The sequence below is a fragment of the Anomalospiza imberbis genome, chromosome 2 (assembly GCF_031753505.1).
Source record: "Anomalospiza imberbis isolate Cuckoo-Finch-1a 21T00152 chromosome 2, ASM3175350v1, whole genome shotgun sequence".
In the NCBI taxonomy this organism is placed as follows: Eukaryota; Metazoa; Chordata; class Aves; order Passeriformes; family Viduidae; genus Anomalospiza; species Anomalospiza imberbis.
The window spans coordinates 73,433,682-73,450,793 of record NC_089682.1 but is presented as its reverse complement, the minus strand read 5'-3'; the positions used below and the strand labels follow the sequence as shown (position 1 = coordinate 73,450,793).

Below are 17,112 nucleotides of genomic sequence, written 5' to 3'. Positions count from 1 at the left end.
AGCTGGAAGGGCTTGCTGACGTGTTGTGGGCCGCTTGCATCCCCCCAGGACCCGTGGGTCTGTCTCTGAGAGCCCCTGTCCCTCCAGCTGGCTCCGAGCCCGGTGTGCCACAGGAACCTTCTGCCTGCTCTGATTGCAGGGATTGCATCACGCTGCCCCAGGGATGCGCCAGGGCCTGACAGGGCCCTGCTGCTGGCCACTGCTGCTGGCCACAGCTGATAAGAGGTTTCTGCACTGGTCCCAGTGGGATGTTGGCAGACAGGGCAGATCAGGCTTCTCTGGCGTGGCAGGGGGTGTTGGCTCTGTGCTGCCCTGGACAGGCTCCCAGGGCACCCACACTGTTGCTGGCCAGCAGGGGCAAAGATCTTCTTCTTCCAGATTGTTCAAGAAAATCAGAGTGGCAGTGCTTCCTTTAAATCTTTTAAGGCCATCATATCCATGAGAGAGCAGTGACCTGGCACAGGGCTCAGTGTGAGGAAGACAAGAGATAAAGCCCAGTTTTGACCCAAAATGCTAAATGAGTAAGAATTCCAAAATCAACACAACCTCCTCACCCCCAAATATAGTCAGTGTTTGGATTCAGGAGCCAGCAACTAAGTGAGAAAACAGAAGGTTGTATCCTTATTTTCAGCAAAGAAAAATCAACATAATAATAAAAACCACAGAGATGTAATTAATTAGGGAGAGCATGTATTTTGTTTGCTGTTCAGAAAAGTTCACAGCGAGACTTTGGGTACAGCATCTACAGGGGCTGGCCAAGAACGTGTTCAAGGGTCAGGAGAAATGCCACTGAGAAATAACATATATGAACTTACAGATCTGCTCTCTGGGTTTTATACAATATATGTTTTGTGAACAACTTTCCTTTCTTGCAATTAAAACAACTGAAAAAAACATTAATCAATGTTATTATTCTGTTACAATTATCAGTCATCCACGTCCTGACAAACCATAAAGGAAGAGCACATAATTAAACAATAACTATTTAATCAAGCTTTTATTACATGAAAGTGAATAAAGTTTCATCTTTTAAGCCATGGACGGTTCAAGAGTTGCAGCCACCTTGCCAAAGTTCTCAGGATGGCAGGAATTCATTCTGTGTTGTGTCGCCACTCATCTAATTGGCTGGAAAGCCTCCAAGAGCTGCCCTATTCTTTTCTTTTCTGCAAGAGGTGGGAAAACCTAATCAGCATTTGAGATCGATTTGGAGGATGTTTCATATTAAATCTCTGATGTTAACAAAGCCACCAAAACTTTGATTTTTGCTACCCACAGCAAACTACTAGCTTGCTCTTGTAACTAAATGCAAAACTTTTTTTTTTCCCCCATATGGCTCTCCACATGTCCTTGTGGAGGAATCTCAGCAGCATCAGTTTTTTATTTCTACATACTCCTTCCAACATGGCATGATACAGACCACAATCCAACAGCCAGAGTCACCCTACTCTACTGTATTAGAAAATAGACAATATTCACCCAAATTTGCCACTGTATTGTTCGGCTCAGTGAGTACATTTAGTAAAAAAAACCCTGTTCTTCACCATTGCTCTAAGCCAACACCAATTTAGGTTTCCTGCCATTCCTATTTATTCTTTTTTCACCTGTTCTGTTTGTTTTCTGAATATTCATCATGAAATTTCAGAATCTACATGCAACAGGCAATTTACAGGAATAGGCAGTACAATTGCAAAATTACAAGACTAAAACCTGTGATTTCTAATTTCCATTATTTCTTCTTCAGTGGTACAAGTTTGGTCTGTCCTTTTTTTTTTTTTTTTTTTTTTTTTTTCTTTGGCTCTGCTACTTTTATACTAAAATGAGATTTTAGGAGGAAGAGGCGGTCATCGATGCGTATCAACAGCTCAGTAACAATATCTATTTTCACATCAGAAAATCCTTTAGACTGCTGCAATTTAGATTGTGAAGGAGCAGGGAAGCCTTAGCCCGGCAAAATCTTTGCACACAGCTTATGGCAGGCTGAGGTCTCTCCTAAAATACCAGCTGAGTGTACCTGTTGGTGACTGGAAGTCCACTGGATGGTGCCTGACGTACTCGAACATCTCTCTGTCCACCTTGGCATACTTGTACTTGGTGTGTTTCATGAGATGGTAGCCAACAAAGCAGCCCAGGGTAGCTAACAGGATCTGCCGGTGAATACCTGCAGCAGGAGGAGAGAGGAATTGTCCCCACGTCTCCCAGCTCCCCGCGGGCCTCAGGCAGGGCCCCGCTTTCCCCAGGCCCCCCAGACACTCCTCTCTTCCTGCTCTGCCGCTGCCAAGGTCCCTACAGCACCCACGGCCCCTGCCAGGCCCCCTTTTCCTCAGAGCTCCTTCCCTTCTCACCACCCATACCCCTCAGGGAGTCACCTCAGATCCCCTCCACCTCCAAACGATGTCCCTTTCCCAGCCCCTTCCGATGCCCCAGATCCCTCACTTCGGGGCTCCCCGCCTTGACTCCCATCCCCACAACCACACAGAGAAGTCCCTTCCCCTCCAGGGCTCCCTCTCTTCCCCTCCCCACGTCATTTATCCCTCAGTGACCCCAAGCCCCACACCCCCCCTTCCCAGGACCACATATTCCCTTTCCCACCTCTAGCCTCGTATCTCGGGGCTTCCTCCCCATCCCCAGCCCCCGTAACCTTCAAGGTCACCCCAAATCCGCCCGCCCGCCCCCATTTCCTCTCCAGTTCCTCATACCTGGCTGTTTCCCCTTCCCCCCTTCATTTATCCCTCAGCGACCCCAAACCCCACACAGCCCCTTCCCAGCTCCTCACCTCCGCCCTCCCCTCGCACCCCGCTCCGTTCTCTCTCCCCTCAGGCTCCCCCCGCCCCCCCGCACCGGATCGGAAGATGGGGCGCTGGTTAAAGGCGTTGTCCATCAGCGCCGACATCCACCCCGTGAACCCGAGCCACACCGAGCCGTTGTTGAGGAGCGGCGGCGGCGGCAGCGACCGCGACTCGTCGGGGAGGAACGCCATGGCTCCCGCCCGCCGAAGGTGACCGCGGGGAGCGGTGCGGCGGCTGCGCCTTCCCCCGCCGGCCCGCGCCCTGCTCCCTCGTTCCGCTGCCTTCCCCGCTTATGGTTATTTTATCAAAAAGCCCACCCCGAAATCCAACTCCCCATCCCACAAACCCATCCCAAACTCCCAGGCTGAGCGGCCTTAGCCGGGTAGAGGAGGGGGTTCTTGCAGCCCTAACCCCACTCGGTGAGGCGGCCCCGCTGCAGGGCCAGCGAGGCCAGCCGAGAAGTAAATTAGGGGGTTAATTAAGCACTAAAATTGAACCCAAATAATTTTAAGAGCTCATATTAAAGCCTGAGACCTAAACCATAATGTTAGTTTTTCGTTTTTAATGAATACGAAATCACATTAAATCATTTGCTACTGTAGCAGGATTGACAGAACCGTTAAAGAAACCTGCATTAACAAAACACATCACAGGTCCCAAAGGCTTCTCAGCCTCTTTCCTAAAAATGTATTATTTGGCCTTTGTGCATGAAAGGAAAGTTCATGTCTTTACACACAGTTTGATGGGTGAAGGTGTGGGTGTTGCCATCTTTGAAACGGGTCTGAATGTCTCTTCTGACTGAGAGCAGCAGGTTTGTTGCAGAGCCCTGACCCTTGGCTCCTGAAACAGCCCCAGCTCTCCCAAGCCTGAACTTCTGAGCTCTGGGGTAAAACAGCAGGTTCCAGGGGCAGGATGTGGTGGGCGGCTCGGGGAGGCTGTACCTTCCCACTGCCTCAGCAATGGGGAAAGGAAAGGGGAAACGTGCGGCCGGGAGTTCAGGATCAAGGGAGGCTGCGCCCTCCGAAACCTGGAGAGGGAAAACCCTGCGGCTGTGTGCCCCAGTGGACTCTCCCCCTTCATTCAAATAAAGCTGAAGGACTCTCCTGTCTCCTTTTTAGACATAAACCTCTGGGGTTTGTGGATTTTCCTGACATCCACACAGGAGGAGGTTGGGCAGCTGCTGCTCTGCAGTGGGAGATGCTTCAGTTGGACCTGGGATTGTACAATGATGATGTACAGCCACTTCCACAGTCACTGGTTTAACTTCACAGAATCACAGAATGGTTTGGGTTGGAAGGGACCTAAATGTCATCTACTCCCAACACCCTGCCATAGGCAGGGAGAACTTCCACTGGACCAGGTTGCTCTAGCCAGCCCTGCTTTGAACACTTCCAGGGATGGCACACCCACAGCTTTGCTGCGCGGCCTCTTGGAGGATTTCAGGATGTGCAAAGGCATGGCTGGAGAAGAGCCAAGAGGGGTGTTCATGGAGTTTTTTTGCATATTACCATTTCCCTGCACAGGACAGCCCAGTAGACAGATAAACACAAACATTGTGGATGCTTCACCCTGAGCAGAGCTTCAAGGCTTGAAGCCAAGATAAAATACAGGTGCAAGAAGCATCGTGGCACCACTGGCAGCCACAGCAGCTAAAAGAACATGGCAAAGCCCTTGGTAGTGTAAAAAAAGCAGAAACTGTGAGAAAATAATGGAAACCAGAGTAAGGATGTTTTGAATATAAACTCACTGGCAGTGAAAACTTTACATGTACAAAGTATTTGGTTACAGAAACATCCAGGGTGATTAATCTACCTGTTGTCCTAACAAGAGCCACCCTATTTTAAACACCCCAAATATTCAAAGAACTTAACAAGCATAACGATCCCCTTGGCTATCCTTGATGAAGGGGTCCCATACTTCAGCTAACATAGAAGAAAGTTCAAAAACTGTCAAAAATAGTAATAGTAGTAATAAAAAATCCATCCTTCTCCCATTTTTAGGTCAGCACTGGAGTCCAAACCAGAGCCCAACATCAGAGCAACATCTTCTAGGGATGGTTATGTACAGTTTAAAAGGTATAATTATTTACTGCAGAAATAACTGCTATCCTTTGAGGAACATGATTCCACAGAGGCAGAAAACAATCTACCTTTTCCTTAAGCCACAACAAGAACCATGGACACTTGATCTTTTGTTAAGAGTTATAGAATTTTACATGAATTACAAATACAGCTAATGCAGCCACATTATCGGGTACATTTAATAGTGTTAAAATACTTCTTCATTTTAGTAGCATGCCTCAATTTGGTCATCTGGTCTACAAAAAAACAGCTACTAGAAGAATATGAAAGCCTATTTGCAAAGTATCTATGAAACAAGGAGATCAACAGGACATGGACATATTAAAATTTGATATTTGAGCATGCAAGAGTTTGAAAAAGTACCTCAGGACAAGTTTCCAGCTGCAGACTACATCCTTAGTTGTGTGGGTGTCCCTCAAAAGCGGGGTTTAGACAGGAGCAGAAATAATGCAAGAAATGCTCAAACAAAAAATACCAAGTTTTTAATTTACAAATTCCATAGAACAGTTACAATGCTCTCCTACACAGCAATCATCCCTTGTAATTTGCCACAGTAACTTCTATTCAAATACAAACCATAATGGGAAAATCAGGCAGGTTTTCCTCAGGACAGAAGTCTGGACCTTGTTAAGCTTCAGTTTACCCGCAGCCCTCCCATCACTGTGACAGTGCTTCTGATCAGAGGTATCCTGGTTGGACAGTACAGGAGTGTTGGAAGAAGAGCTCCCATGTGGCAATGGCACACGTACACTGTGTCTCATCTTGGATGGCCTTGTGACAACCCCTCACTGTGCCAGGAATCCCCTCCAAGGGGTGTCCTGGGACTGGTCCCAGCACCGTGGTTTTACTCAGCCTTTTGTCTGACAGGAATTCTCTCAGTCAAGACAGAGACGTAGAGTTTCAGCCAAGCGTATGTGATTCCCAGAGCACAGTACACAGAGGTCAGCAACAGGGGGACAAAAGGGAAATGCCATTTCCAGGGGGTCAGGGGAAATATGATTTCACAGAAGAGTTCCAAGGGCACTAGTTGGATGAGGTAGATTGTTTCAAGCCAGTTAAGTAGAGGTTTCTCTCTCCTGTCAGAGAAATAAAAAAAGAGGTACTGTTAAAATATATGTTAACTAAAAATAACTATTCTGTTTTTCAGCTATCCCAATGCAAAGAGAATCTCCCATTAGACTGCAATAATGGTTTAAATAATAGGTTAAAGAGTTTCAGTAGGAAAAAAACCAGTGTGATAACCAAGAGTAAGCTCAATGTCCTTATCAAGTTCCAGGATGCCTTGGAAGCCTAAGAAGAAACCTCATCAATTGCTCTGCTTCACCTCACTCTGTTTCAGTGAACAAATGAACAGCCCTTCATACAAAGACTTGTTCCACAACAAAAGACTGGAAATGTCAGATTTTTTTAACCTCTTCCCCCAAGCCTTCTGTAGGATGGACTTTTCTGTGAGCTATCTCTCTTGCAAAGGACACTGATGGCAGGAGTTTACTGTGGGTAGTTTAAAGGGAATTTCATGTTTTGGCAACTTAAGAAACTTACAAAAGCTCCCTCTCTTAGCAAAAACTAAGCTCCTCTGGAGTTTTTTAGCTAGAGCTCCTTAGAAAGAATGACTGAATTCTTAAATAAAGAAAATCACCTACAAAAGCAGGTGCCTGAAGTACTGAATACATGTTTACAGTACTTCATTACAGCTCAGGTTTGCCCTGAAAAGTTTGGGAAAGAGGGAAGTGGGGACTGCAGGGGTTATAAGGATAAGCACTATCTTTGGCCAAGTGGTAAGAGATCCACAGGCTGTGAAACTACACAGGGCGACTTTGGCAATTGCATGTTCTGCCAACCAAATACTTGTGGTTTTGTTGACAAATTACAGCTTGCCAACGAATGTTATTTACAACTTGTCCTTTCCACACATTAAAATACTAACTACTACTGAAAAAATCCACAGTACAATAAGATAAACGATTTGCAGACAAATCATTGTCGTAAATGCTGGGATACCAAATTAAATTCTCAGAGATTACAGCATCACAACTCCATGCTTTAAGAAAGCATGAGGCAGGTGGGGATCTACAGCCTCCTGGGACTAACTGGGCAGCTGTCACAATAACCAGGATGTGCTGCAATAACCCTAATTTAAGCACTGCCTCCTGAGAAGAGAGGCAGCAGCATTTTTTGACTAGTAACATCTTAATTTGACTCTTCAGCATCAATTTTCTGTGCTGTTTGTCCCTTATGACAATGGCTGTTCCCAACACCAGAAGAAATGTTGTTCCTGGCACTGAGATCAAATTTCTTTAATTACCTGAATAGAGATTTCAATGACGAGAAGCTATAAATAGTAAACAGCAGCATTAGCAGTATTTTAATTGGAAGTTCTGAAAAACAAAGAACATTATGCGCTTTTAAAATTATAAAATTATAAAAAAACTTCTGCCATATATATATTGTAGTATCTTTAACTCTTACTAGTCACATTTGCATTATCTGGCTTTATTTTCTCCAGACCTACACGTTTTACTGCTTAGGATACCTAAAAATAAGTATAAACATTTACTGAAGCAAATGCCAAGCATTTGCAATACACTTACTTCAATTATCTATAAACATACTGAAAACATAAATTATAATTACTATTTGAGAAAGCACTACAAATAAGCTTTTCCTCTCCTAAAGAAAACACAAACAACTGGGAAGTGACTAAAGCAAAAATGACAACCAAATCAAGACTACTGAGCTCTATGTTGCAAACTGTATAAAAATTCACTAATAGAAGAACATTTTACCTGGTGTTGTGAACAACAATGGAAACAGTGAGAAATGCCCTGTTGTTGCCAGAATCAAGTAGATGCCAGCATCCTTGGCTCTCTGAATAGACAATAAGCTAAAAACAACAATAATTTGTTATGGTTTTTTTTTTTCTTTTAGCAAAGAAACCTAATTTCAGCAGAACACTATACAATTGACTGAAGACTCAAGAACAAGTCAAACAGTTTCATAGTAGCCCCATCCCTGCTAACACTAGACCTGTGATGAAGTCTCCTGCTTCCAAACCATGTAGCCTCAGAGATAAAAACACAGGAGAAAAATCAGCCAGGAAACCCTCTCTCAGAAAACGAGACACCCACTGAACAAAACTATCAGCAAGGCTCAGCACAAAACAAGAGCTTGAACACCACTATATCTCAGAAAAGGAAAACACAGTTTGTAGCAATATTGGTCAGGCAGCTTACAAACTACAGCTTCAGTTCTACCCCAGGCAGGCATCAGGCTCTTTTGGTAGAAACTGTGTATTGTTCTGGTCAAGCAGAGTACAGAAGATCCCTTTCCTCAGCTGGCTCCTGAGCAATCTATCCAGCATTTTAAAATATGAACCACAGCACCCATTAAAGTTTGAACTGTACCTGAAATTAATTTACTTTAAGTGCACTACACTGTTACAGCTTAAGGCATTCTATAAAAGAGTTCCTCTTCTGAAATTTACTGAAAACAAAGTGATTCCCTTTGAAGATTCCTCAACAAGTGGCTGCAGGTTCAGTTTGGCCAACTACTTTGTACCAAATTCACTTACCTTAAAGGCAGAATTGCAAGGAGTATTGCTTTCTCGTGCACGTGCCAGCCAAACATGAAGGAGCTCAATGCACAAAGAACAAGGCACTGTAGAAAGCCTCGGGGCCCTTGAGGTTTAAACCAAAGACAGAAAACAGAGGGCTAGAAACAACAGGCAAAAACAGGACTTCAGTGAAAAGCCTGGCAATCCTGAAGACAAGCCATTGTCCAAAGAGATTTGTCAATGTTACTAAACACCAGTGCACCCAGGTTGTGCTTGTGTGGCACAAGCGTTATACTGCACTGGAGGAAATCAATCCATTTGGATGTATGAGAAGAGACTGAAGGATTTTTGTTGAAAAATCAGGAGGGAAAAGCAGACTGGAAGACCACAGCCAACTCCCCAGTATTTGCATTGCATGCAAAAATTGTCTGCCAATCTAAGCCACTAAACACATTTTATCAGTCATTATGTATTAATAACAATGTATCTGTTGCCCTAGAATTAAAATTCATATGAAGTGCATACTTTCAACTAAAACTTACTAGGGACAAAACAGAAAAAAATTCAAAAAATATTAGTTGCTCTTACCAATATAGCTATGAAAGTACAGATTAATGTTGCCAGTGGAGTCACTGAAGGGAGGACAGTGTGCTGAAACTCTTGAACCAGCCCTCCTGTCATGGAGGCTTTAGGGATTTTTGTACCATCAAGAAAATTGCACTTTAACCCTAAAAACAAAAAATAAAAAAGCACAAACTGATAAATGCTAATAAAGAAAATGAAGTAGCTGAACTAAGTACATGGCCAAGCTTTTTATTTTTTTGAAGGATGGCAGAGGGAAGTGATTGATCTCTGACCTACTGCTGCTGCACTGGATTATGTGGACAACTACATGATTTATGTCAATCTGAAAACATAATTTACTGCCTACATTTCAAATGGGGAAGACTGAAATCCAGAGAGCTCTATCTGCAAACAGGCACCAAAAAGCAAGATTAACATACTGACCAAGAATTGTCAGTGCTTTATCCATGGCATTATACAAAGCCCAAAAGTTGGGGGCCCAATAGGCATGGCAGAGACCTCGCTTGAAAGGGAAGAGCCGTGAAATTACTTGAGGCAGCTGACCCTACAGAAAAGATCAAAGAAATGGCCACTTTAGATGAGGCATGGTTTATATTTTTATAACAAAATTTTCTAACTGTTCAGGGGAATAACATGAAAAAGGGGTTATTACCAGTACTAGGAAGGGTCCCAGTGAAAGAGCAGAAACAAGACAGACAATCAGTCCCAGAAGAGTTACATGAAGAAAGCTGAAACTTCTCCACTTCAGGGATCCATCTACAAGAAATAAAGTTTAAGGAAACAGCTGCTGTGGGAAGCAGAAAGGGAGACAAAGCATTCTCCACTGATAAGGAATTGCTAGCACCTATCTAAAAGAGGCACACAGCCTTTTACGTCAATATATTCAGTTTCTTCCTTCAACAGCTGGCATTTCTTTTGCCCACATTGCAGCTCCTGCATTATACAAGCTTTCAGTATTTTCCAAATTTACATGCCCTGTTCACATGAGGAGTATCAGGCATCTTTCAGTGCTAAAAAGTGGGGAGAAACTCAAAGAAGGTCTTTGAAATAGTTTCTAATACTGTCTAATTGTTCCATATCCAGAATAATTCTTATGGCTTCCACGTGTCACCTGCAGCTTGTTTGTGTTGATTTTTCTTAACTAAGAACTCTTAAAGGAACAGGAATTGTACAAAATAAATCTATTTCAAAGATCCTTCAAGATCCTAGCAATTCTGCTCTCAAGCAGAATTTTTGTTTGAGCCATTTTGTTCCAATTCTATCTGTAGGTCTTGAGTGCTCCCCTAGTTCCAGTTATTAACACAACTCCCCCCAAAATCCAGTGAGGAAAATCCCATCTTACCTGCATTATTTGCAGTAAAGCAGTAGGATCGTAACAAATAAACACCATATGCTGGGGCCACGTACACGTAGATGTGTTTGAAATGCAGAAGAACAGCAAAAAGAAGAGCACCCTCCAAATACCTTTTCTGAAAGAAAACAAAACAAAACCTAAGCTTTTCTCTTTGTAGTCACTTTTAATGATCCTTGGTTGTACTCCTAAGGCGATGGGACATTTATTATGAGTATTAAAAAGGGTATATACTTCAAATTACAAATTCAGTAGTGTTATGTGTAACAGGTATGGACATGGGAACTATCCCGCCACGCAATCACCTCTTCACAGCTTCAGAAGTATGTCTTCTAAGGACTGGTGTTTGGAAGAAGATAAAATGCCAAGAAATGATGCCACATTGCTCAGGGGTAACACTGAATATAGCTTTCTTATGGGTAACTGCAATGCTGCACCATCAGCAAGCAATTATGGTGAGTTTCAAGTTTTTCACTTCCCTACAAATTCAATAAATAATTAGACATCCAGCTTCACACAGCTCAACATGAAGCCACTATCATTACCCACAACATAAGCAGCCCTATGAATTGAATTAATGCCCCCAAAATACACATGGCAACAAATAGCCAAGAGTCACTTGGGTTTACCTGACACAGCCGAGCAACAGAAAGAAGCATCAGGCCAAAGAGGAAGCCGTTGTACTGGAAGTGAATATCTGAACTGGAGTCAAGGAATAAAGCAAGCTTTCTTTACTACTATGTGTTCTGGAGAAGATTAAGTTTTGAGAAATAAATTAAAATTTAAATAGAATTTAAATCAAGAAAGCAACCTTAAATTCACAGCACACAGACACAAGTCATTATATAACCTTACCTTTAAGTACTGTCAGACACAAATTACACGAATGCTGGCATCTTACCTTCATAAAATGAAACACAACAATCTACACGTGTATTGTGCAAATTCTCTAACAGAAAACAAAAAAGGTTAAATCTCCACTTTAATTCTTAAGTTATTAGTTTCTGCCACACATTGGTTAAAGGATGGGTGAGAATAGCCCTCATTTTTCTACCACTTATAAGCAGGCAACATACACAAGAACTGTGACAGAGAAAATGAAGTCCTTCCTTGAAATGCATACTGTGCTAAGACTGACTTGCAGTAACTTCAATTTCCAGAGTTATTTTTATACAGGATATGGACCTGTTGGAGTGCATTCAGAGAAAGCCAGAAAGACCCTCAGAGGACTGAAGCACCTCTTCTATGGAGACAGGCTGAGACAGTTGGGGTTATTTCAGACTGAAAAAGGGAAGATGCTGGGGAGAACATGTAGCACCTTTAGAAGATGCTCTAAGAGAGCTAGATAGGAACTTTTGACAAGGGCATGGAGGGCAAGGGGAATGGTTTTAAACTAAAAGAAGAGAGATTTAGATTGGATAATAGGAAGAAATTCTTTATTGTGATAGTGATGAGGAACTGGCACAGGTTGCCCAGAGAAGTTGTGGATGCCCCATCCCTGGAAGTGTTCAAGGTCAGGCTGAATGAGGCTTTGAGCAACCTGGTCTATTGGAAGGCATCCCTGCCTAAGGCAGGGGTTTGGAACGAAATGATCTTTAAGGTCCTGTCCAAACCACTTACAATTCCATGATTCTTCTTTAGAAAGATTTCCTAATTCCCATATAAAGTTAAACCAATTGAATACACTCTGAGTCTTAAAACATTTTGCAGATTCTCCTTGCCACAGGACAAACTTGGAACCACACCCAGAACACAGAGCCACTCTGCTAATACTCCTGCAGGTGTGCAGAGGAGGAACAGCCAGCAGGAACAGGCACATTGCTGCCAGACTGGTTGGTCCTCCTCCACTTCTGGCAAATCAGACCAAGGACTGATGAACTTCCATTTTGCCAAATAGTAATTCTAATGAAAACAAAGTTATTTAACTAATCCCAGAAACAAACGCAGCAGTTACTTGCTATGACAGCAATAATAATATAGGATTGTGGTACACACTGTAAGAGGTTGTCAAAAATCCAAACAAACCACCACCAACCCACATCGGTTTGAAAGGATACGATCCACAATTAACAACCCAAAATTCCACAAGAGCAGAACAGCAAGAATAAATGTTGGTTTTTCCAGGATATCCTTTGCAGCTCGTTTTCCATTTATACATCTGCAGCACCTAAAGAAGAGCAGAAGAAACAGAAGCTTTAATTCAAACATATAAGCAAAAACACTGTTGGTTTTAAGAGTGAAGAGCTGCACTTACTCTGAAGTTAACCATTTTACCAGGATGCAAGGCAATGATAAAATTCTTGCTAAATTCATCAAAGGCAGACAGTATCATGAACAAAGTTTAGTGAAAAAAAGGATTTTCTATTTCAATAGTTTGGTGTGTTCCACATGCTAAAGCTTACCCTACATAACAGCCTCAGGTTCAAATCTCCCATTCAGTAAGTGTAAAGCTGTCATAACCTGCTTGCCATCATGAGCAGTGTATTGCTACTTTTGGAAACAACACAGGGAGTTGCAGTTAAGGTCCTCAGATGGACATGAACCTCTCCCCGGCTACTGCTGCCTCCTGCCATATTATGAGTTATTTCTGTTGGTTAAAAACAACTTATTACTTCTCAGTGTGAAGCAATATGGTTCATATAACTTCTGAAAGCCATCTTAAATTACATTAAAAAGTTACAGAACATCTGTGTTGAAACACTATTAGTGCAACCTCCCTGCCATGAGCAGAACACGTTCCACTAGACTGGGTTGCTCAAATCACCGTCCAACCTGGCCTTAAATTTTTCCAGGCAGAGGGCATACCACCTCTCTTGGTGAAATGACCCTGTGTAGACACCAGCCCTGAGCCTTCAGCCTCACATTCATACATCCATGAGTCAAAACAATAAAAGGAAAAGAAGTTACAACGCAAAGCTAGCTAGCATAAAGAAAGTAAATAAAGGAGCTTAGGCAGTGCTCCAATCAGAGAACTTCCTACCCAGGTTTTGAGCAGAAAGAATAAAATGACAGAAGACTCTTATAACCAAATCATTAAGGTAGGCAACACATTTCTCAGAACACCCCCCAACTCTGCTCTTTAGGGATAAGGCAAAAAATTCTTCACAGTCAGGCCACAAGGAAAGCATCCAATCCGAATTACATCAGACTTGGAATAATCAGTTTATCATCAAAAACACTGAAGCAACTTTGCATATTTGATGATAGTGCCATTTTGTGACAGATTTCCTTTATGCTTCTAGAAGAACACAGTAATAAGAAAAGTAACAGGAAAAAACCTGTTCTGAGCACACCAGCTGTCCTGCATCTCCTACAAAATTAGTTCAGTACAGAAGCAAACCTAAGTATAACACAGGAAACAGCAGCTGGTGTCCAACTGCCTGCAAATCATCACATGTAGTGCAACTGTATCTCCAAGAAGAACACGTTATCTTGTCTTTAGCAGAGTATTTCAAGATTCTCCTTGAACAGGTTCAAGCAATTATGGCATTTCCCTTCATTTACAAGCTTATTTGTACAAAGAGTTATTTGTTGTGTCTACAGAACAAACCCACATATGAAGGACTATCCACTGTCCCTAAAATCAGAACATTAAGACTTACTCATGAACTGCATATATGAAGAGGGTATCTGTAAAGATGACAGAAAGCCTTTGGAAGAAGATGGTTGCACGACTGGCGTAATTCAAGTTTTCAACAACCAACATCTGGGGGTCAAAGTACTTGGCAATGTGAGAAAGCACATATTCAAACCAAGCAAAAAATGGTGGATAATCCAGGGTCCATTCTGAGGTCGCCTAAAGACAAAATAAAATTATATAGTTCGTAACAAACCACACTGTTTGCAGTCCTTCAGGTACAGCTCACTGCAGCAAACCAGCTAACGCATTTTCTCTCAGTACCCTCTATGTAACTCAAACGACTCCACAATCAGAAGGCAGCTCTGTGGTGCTTTAAGCTGCTCTCCTGCAGTACTGGTAGAGATGTGACATTTCCTGATTACCAGGAAAAGATTAAAGAGCATCTTGTGTACCTGCACCTAATCAGTATATAACTGTTTGTTATCGACAAATCAATTTACAGTAATAGGGCCATTATTACAAAATCTCAGTAAAATAGCTCAGAGAAAAATATTTGTCTCTATTAGAGGGATCACCAACACAATCAACCTTGCTCCAGCATCAAAATGACTTCCACTCATCAGTTAACAAGTCTTAACTCTCAAACAACCATATCAAATGGCATTATGTGATCTCTTCCCATAAGGACAGTTGTTATGCCCTACCAAGAATTAACTCCTTGGCTGTGAAAATAGGAGAGGAAGAGGCATGTACAGAGCGGGGTGGGGTATATTTTTCAGTGAGCATGTTCCCAAATGCTTAGCTGTATTAATGAAAGGCATCCTATGTTCTGACATAGGGTTAATGGTGGCATTATAAAAATTTGTTTGTAACAAAGTCCTTGGATCAGTCCTACAAAGTTCTGACCTGCACAAATCATTTACTTCTAGATAGTTATGTAGAGTACGAGACACTACAGTATCTATCTATCCCTGTACTCCAGCAGACAGCAGGGGACAGATTAAAACCCAGTTAGGTAGGCTGAGTTACGACAAACCTAGAGGTGATTTGTCTAGATAAAAATCAATGCATGCTACTAGCACACCAGCAAAGGCTCAGATCTTTAATACAGTGATTGATTTCATAATGGAAAGATGTATATACCCATCAGCATGACTCACTCTTTATTCTGATAATTGTGTATCACCAATGAGAAGAGCACAGACACCAGCAATTTAAGAGTACAATTCAACTTGCTCTGGTGCTACGCAGCCTTTCCAACAACCCAAGTGTCTTAATTGCTTTTCCCATTTTGCCTTCCTAAGTACTTGCAGCTTCCCCAGCTAACTTTCGTTTTTTAGCAAAATGCTACACAAGGCCAGCAAATTGTGACTGGCACCTTTTTGTCCCATTATATGACAGTCACCTACCATCTCTTCGAGCATTCACAAGGTCTGTCATACCCAATGTGCTTGTAATTTATACACAGCTGAAAACCACCCCCAACGTGTCCTTACCTCGAAGTACCACTGAGAGAGGGGCAAGTTGTGGGTGATGGCAAGCCAGTTCCTATGGACTTCGAAATCTGTGGAGTAACTAGAGAAGGTGCATGTTAAGAGTCACATACATGCATGCACTAAGAAGATAAAAAATTCAGAGCACATCGCCACATGCAGATTAGAAGGAAGCCAGTCAATTTATCAGCTCTAGGACACCACTGCCATCAAGTAACAGAAACAGTAACAACGATGCTGCTCAAGAACTTTGTGCCTAAGATGTGTCATAGAATGGTTTGGGTTGGGAGAGACCCTTAAGACCACCTCGTTCCAACCACCCTGCCATGGGCAGGGACACCTTCCACTAGACCAGGTTTCTGAAAGCTCCATCCAACCTGGCCTAGAACACTTCCAGGGACGGGGTATGAACAGATTCTCTGGGCAGCCTGTGCCAGTGTCTCACCACCCTCACAGGAAAATTTTCTCCTGACGTCTGATCTAAATCTCCCATTTTATTTAGTTTAAAATCATTCCTCCTTGTCCTATGACTGACTATGTAAAAAGTCAGTACAGGTGCTTATAGGGCAAGAACTATTTATAGCTTGGATTTTTCGGACAATTAATGCGAAATTCCAAGTTCTAACTGAAGTTTAAGAGCAATTTGCTAGGGGTATTTCTCAGTACAACAACTTTAAATTATAGAGCATTAATGTTTCAGCACACTTTCAGCCTTCCCGAACAGCAGCCAGCCGGAAGGGGCCAGAAGGTCTTCCTTCCAAAGAGGAAAGGAAAGCTGTGCCACGCGGCGGAGGCAGCGCCGCCTCGCTTCCCTCACGATCCCGGGAGTCACATGGACCTTCCGGGCCTCCTCAGGACCGCGGCGCCACGCTGCCCGCGGCCGGCCGGCCGCCCTCGGGGGTTCGCGGCAGCCCTACGCCACCCACCCCCGTCCCGTCCCGTCCCGTCCCGTCCCGTCCCGTCCCGTCCCGCGCGCAGGGAAGCTCCTTACTAGGCGGGGATGAGGAGGCACTTGAGGAAGGACACGCCGAGCGCCAGCGCGCGGAACCAGCCGCGGCCGCCCGCCGCCATGGCGCGCGCCCCCTGCCCCGCGCCGGCGCCGCCCCGCGCATGCGCCGCGCCCGCCGCGCGGGTTTGAAGCGCGCGCGCCGGCCGCGCCCGCCCGCCCGCCCGCTGGCGGCGTCGGGAGCGGGACTGCGCGTGCGCGGGGAGCTCCGTGAGGCGCTGGAACGGCACGAGTTGGGAGGGAGGGAGGGAACTTAGGTTGGGATCAGAAATTCTTTGCTGTGAAGGTGGTGAGGCTCTGGCACAGGACACGGTTAATGATGAGCCTGCACGAACACAGATAAAGAATGCCATAAGAGAACGCCTGAGACCAAAAATCAGCGCTGGATCAAGAGGCGCGAGAAGAATGAGTGCATGGACCGAGGGTATAAAAGCTCAGGGACTTCTTTGCTGAGCATCCCTCCGTGCAGACACCCAGCTTGAGCTGACGTGCTGCTGTACCTGGCTATTGCTGTTTACTTTTAGAAATCCAGCAGCTGAGACTGCTGCAGGGAAGCTCGGGTTGAGCCCGAAGGAGGAGGAAGCACGCCTGGGAGCTGGGAGTGAGTGTGGGTGAGCGAGGAGTTCTCCATTGTTATCTTGCTGGGTTTTTTTTTTTTTTTTTTTCCTGAACACATA

At 43.8% G+C, this 17,112-nt stretch overlaps 2 protein-coding genes and 1 long non-coding RNA gene across 4 annotated transcripts; 1 reads left to right on the top strand and 2 right to left on the bottom strand.

The window, feature by feature from the left end:
- Nucleotides 1–970: 970 nt before the first annotated feature.
- NDUFC2 (NADH:ubiquinone oxidoreductase subunit C2) lies at nt 971–3,075 on the bottom strand. The gene is made up of 3 exons (XM_068181693.1): nt 2,839–3,075; nt 2,012–2,158; nt 971–1,163 (listed from the first exon to the last, which is right to left on the bottom strand). The coding sequence occupies exons 1-3, from the start codon at nt 2,975–2,977 to the stop codon at nt 1,114–1,116; spliced, it is 336 nt and encodes a 111-aa protein (XP_068037794.1). The 5' UTR covers nt 2,978–3,075; the 3' UTR covers nt 971–1,113.
- A 2,252-nt stretch (nt 3,076–5,327) lies between these two features.
- Nucleotides 5,328–16,539, bottom strand: ALG8 (ALG8 alpha-1,3-glucosyltransferase). Of its 2 annotated transcripts, none has more exons than XM_068181688.1 (13): nt 16,421–16,539; nt 15,433–15,511; nt 13,959–14,152; nt 12,414–12,523; nt 10,986–11,053; nt 10,348–10,474; nt 9,658–9,761; nt 9,425–9,549; nt 9,009–9,106; nt 8,439–8,544; nt 7,654–7,751; nt 7,173–7,245; nt 5,328–5,943 (listed from the first exon to the last, which is right to left on the bottom strand). In XM_068181688.1, exons 1-13 carry the CDS (start codon nt 16,498–16,500, stop codon nt 5,712–5,714), a joined length of 1,494 nt encoding a protein of 497 aa, XP_068037789.1. In that variant the 5' UTR covers nt 16,501–16,539; the 3' UTR covers nt 5,328–5,711. The 2 variants fall into 2 exon arrangements, with proteins under 2 accessions (XP_068037789.1, XP_068037788.1); XM_068181687.1 differs by having other exon boundaries at nt 8,439–8,578; nt 9,009–9,148; nt 9,429–9,549.
- On the top strand, nt 5,940–7,908 carry LOC137469175 (uncharacterized). Its single transcript, XR_010996387.1, has 2 exons — nt 5,940–6,364; nt 7,796–7,908. It is a non-coding gene; the product is annotated as an uncharacterized lncRNA (long non-coding RNA).
- Nucleotides 16,540–17,112: the final 573 nt, after the last annotated feature.

Excerpts from the sequence above, each read along its gene's own strand:
- NDUFC2 (XM_068181693.1), bottom strand. The coding sequence starts at position 2,977 with ATGGCGTTCCTCCCCGACGAGTCGCGGTCGCTGCCGCCGCCGCCGCTC. Across the intron at positions 2,159-2,838 it reads GCGCCCCATCTTCCGATCCG|GTATTCACCGGCAGATCCTG; the intron begins GTGCGGGGGGGC and ends CTCCTGCTGCAG. Across the intron at positions 1,164-2,011 it reads GGACTTCCAGTCACCAACAG|AAAAGAAAAGAATAGGGCAG; the intron begins GTACACTCAGCT and ends CACCTCTTGCAG.
- ALG8 (XM_068181687.1), bottom strand. The coding sequence starts at position 16,500 with ATGGCGGCGGGCGGCCGCGGCTGGTTCCGCGCGCTGGCGCTCGGCGTG. Across the intron at positions 9,149-9,428 it reads TAAAGCACTGACAATTCTTG|GGTTAAAGTGCAATTTTCTT; the intron begins GTCAGTATGTTA and ends TTTTGTTTTTAG. Across the intron at positions 8,579-9,008 it reads GTACTTTCATAGCTATATTG|CCCTCTGTTTTCTGTCTTTG; the intron begins GTAAGAGCAACT and ends TGTTGTTTCTAG.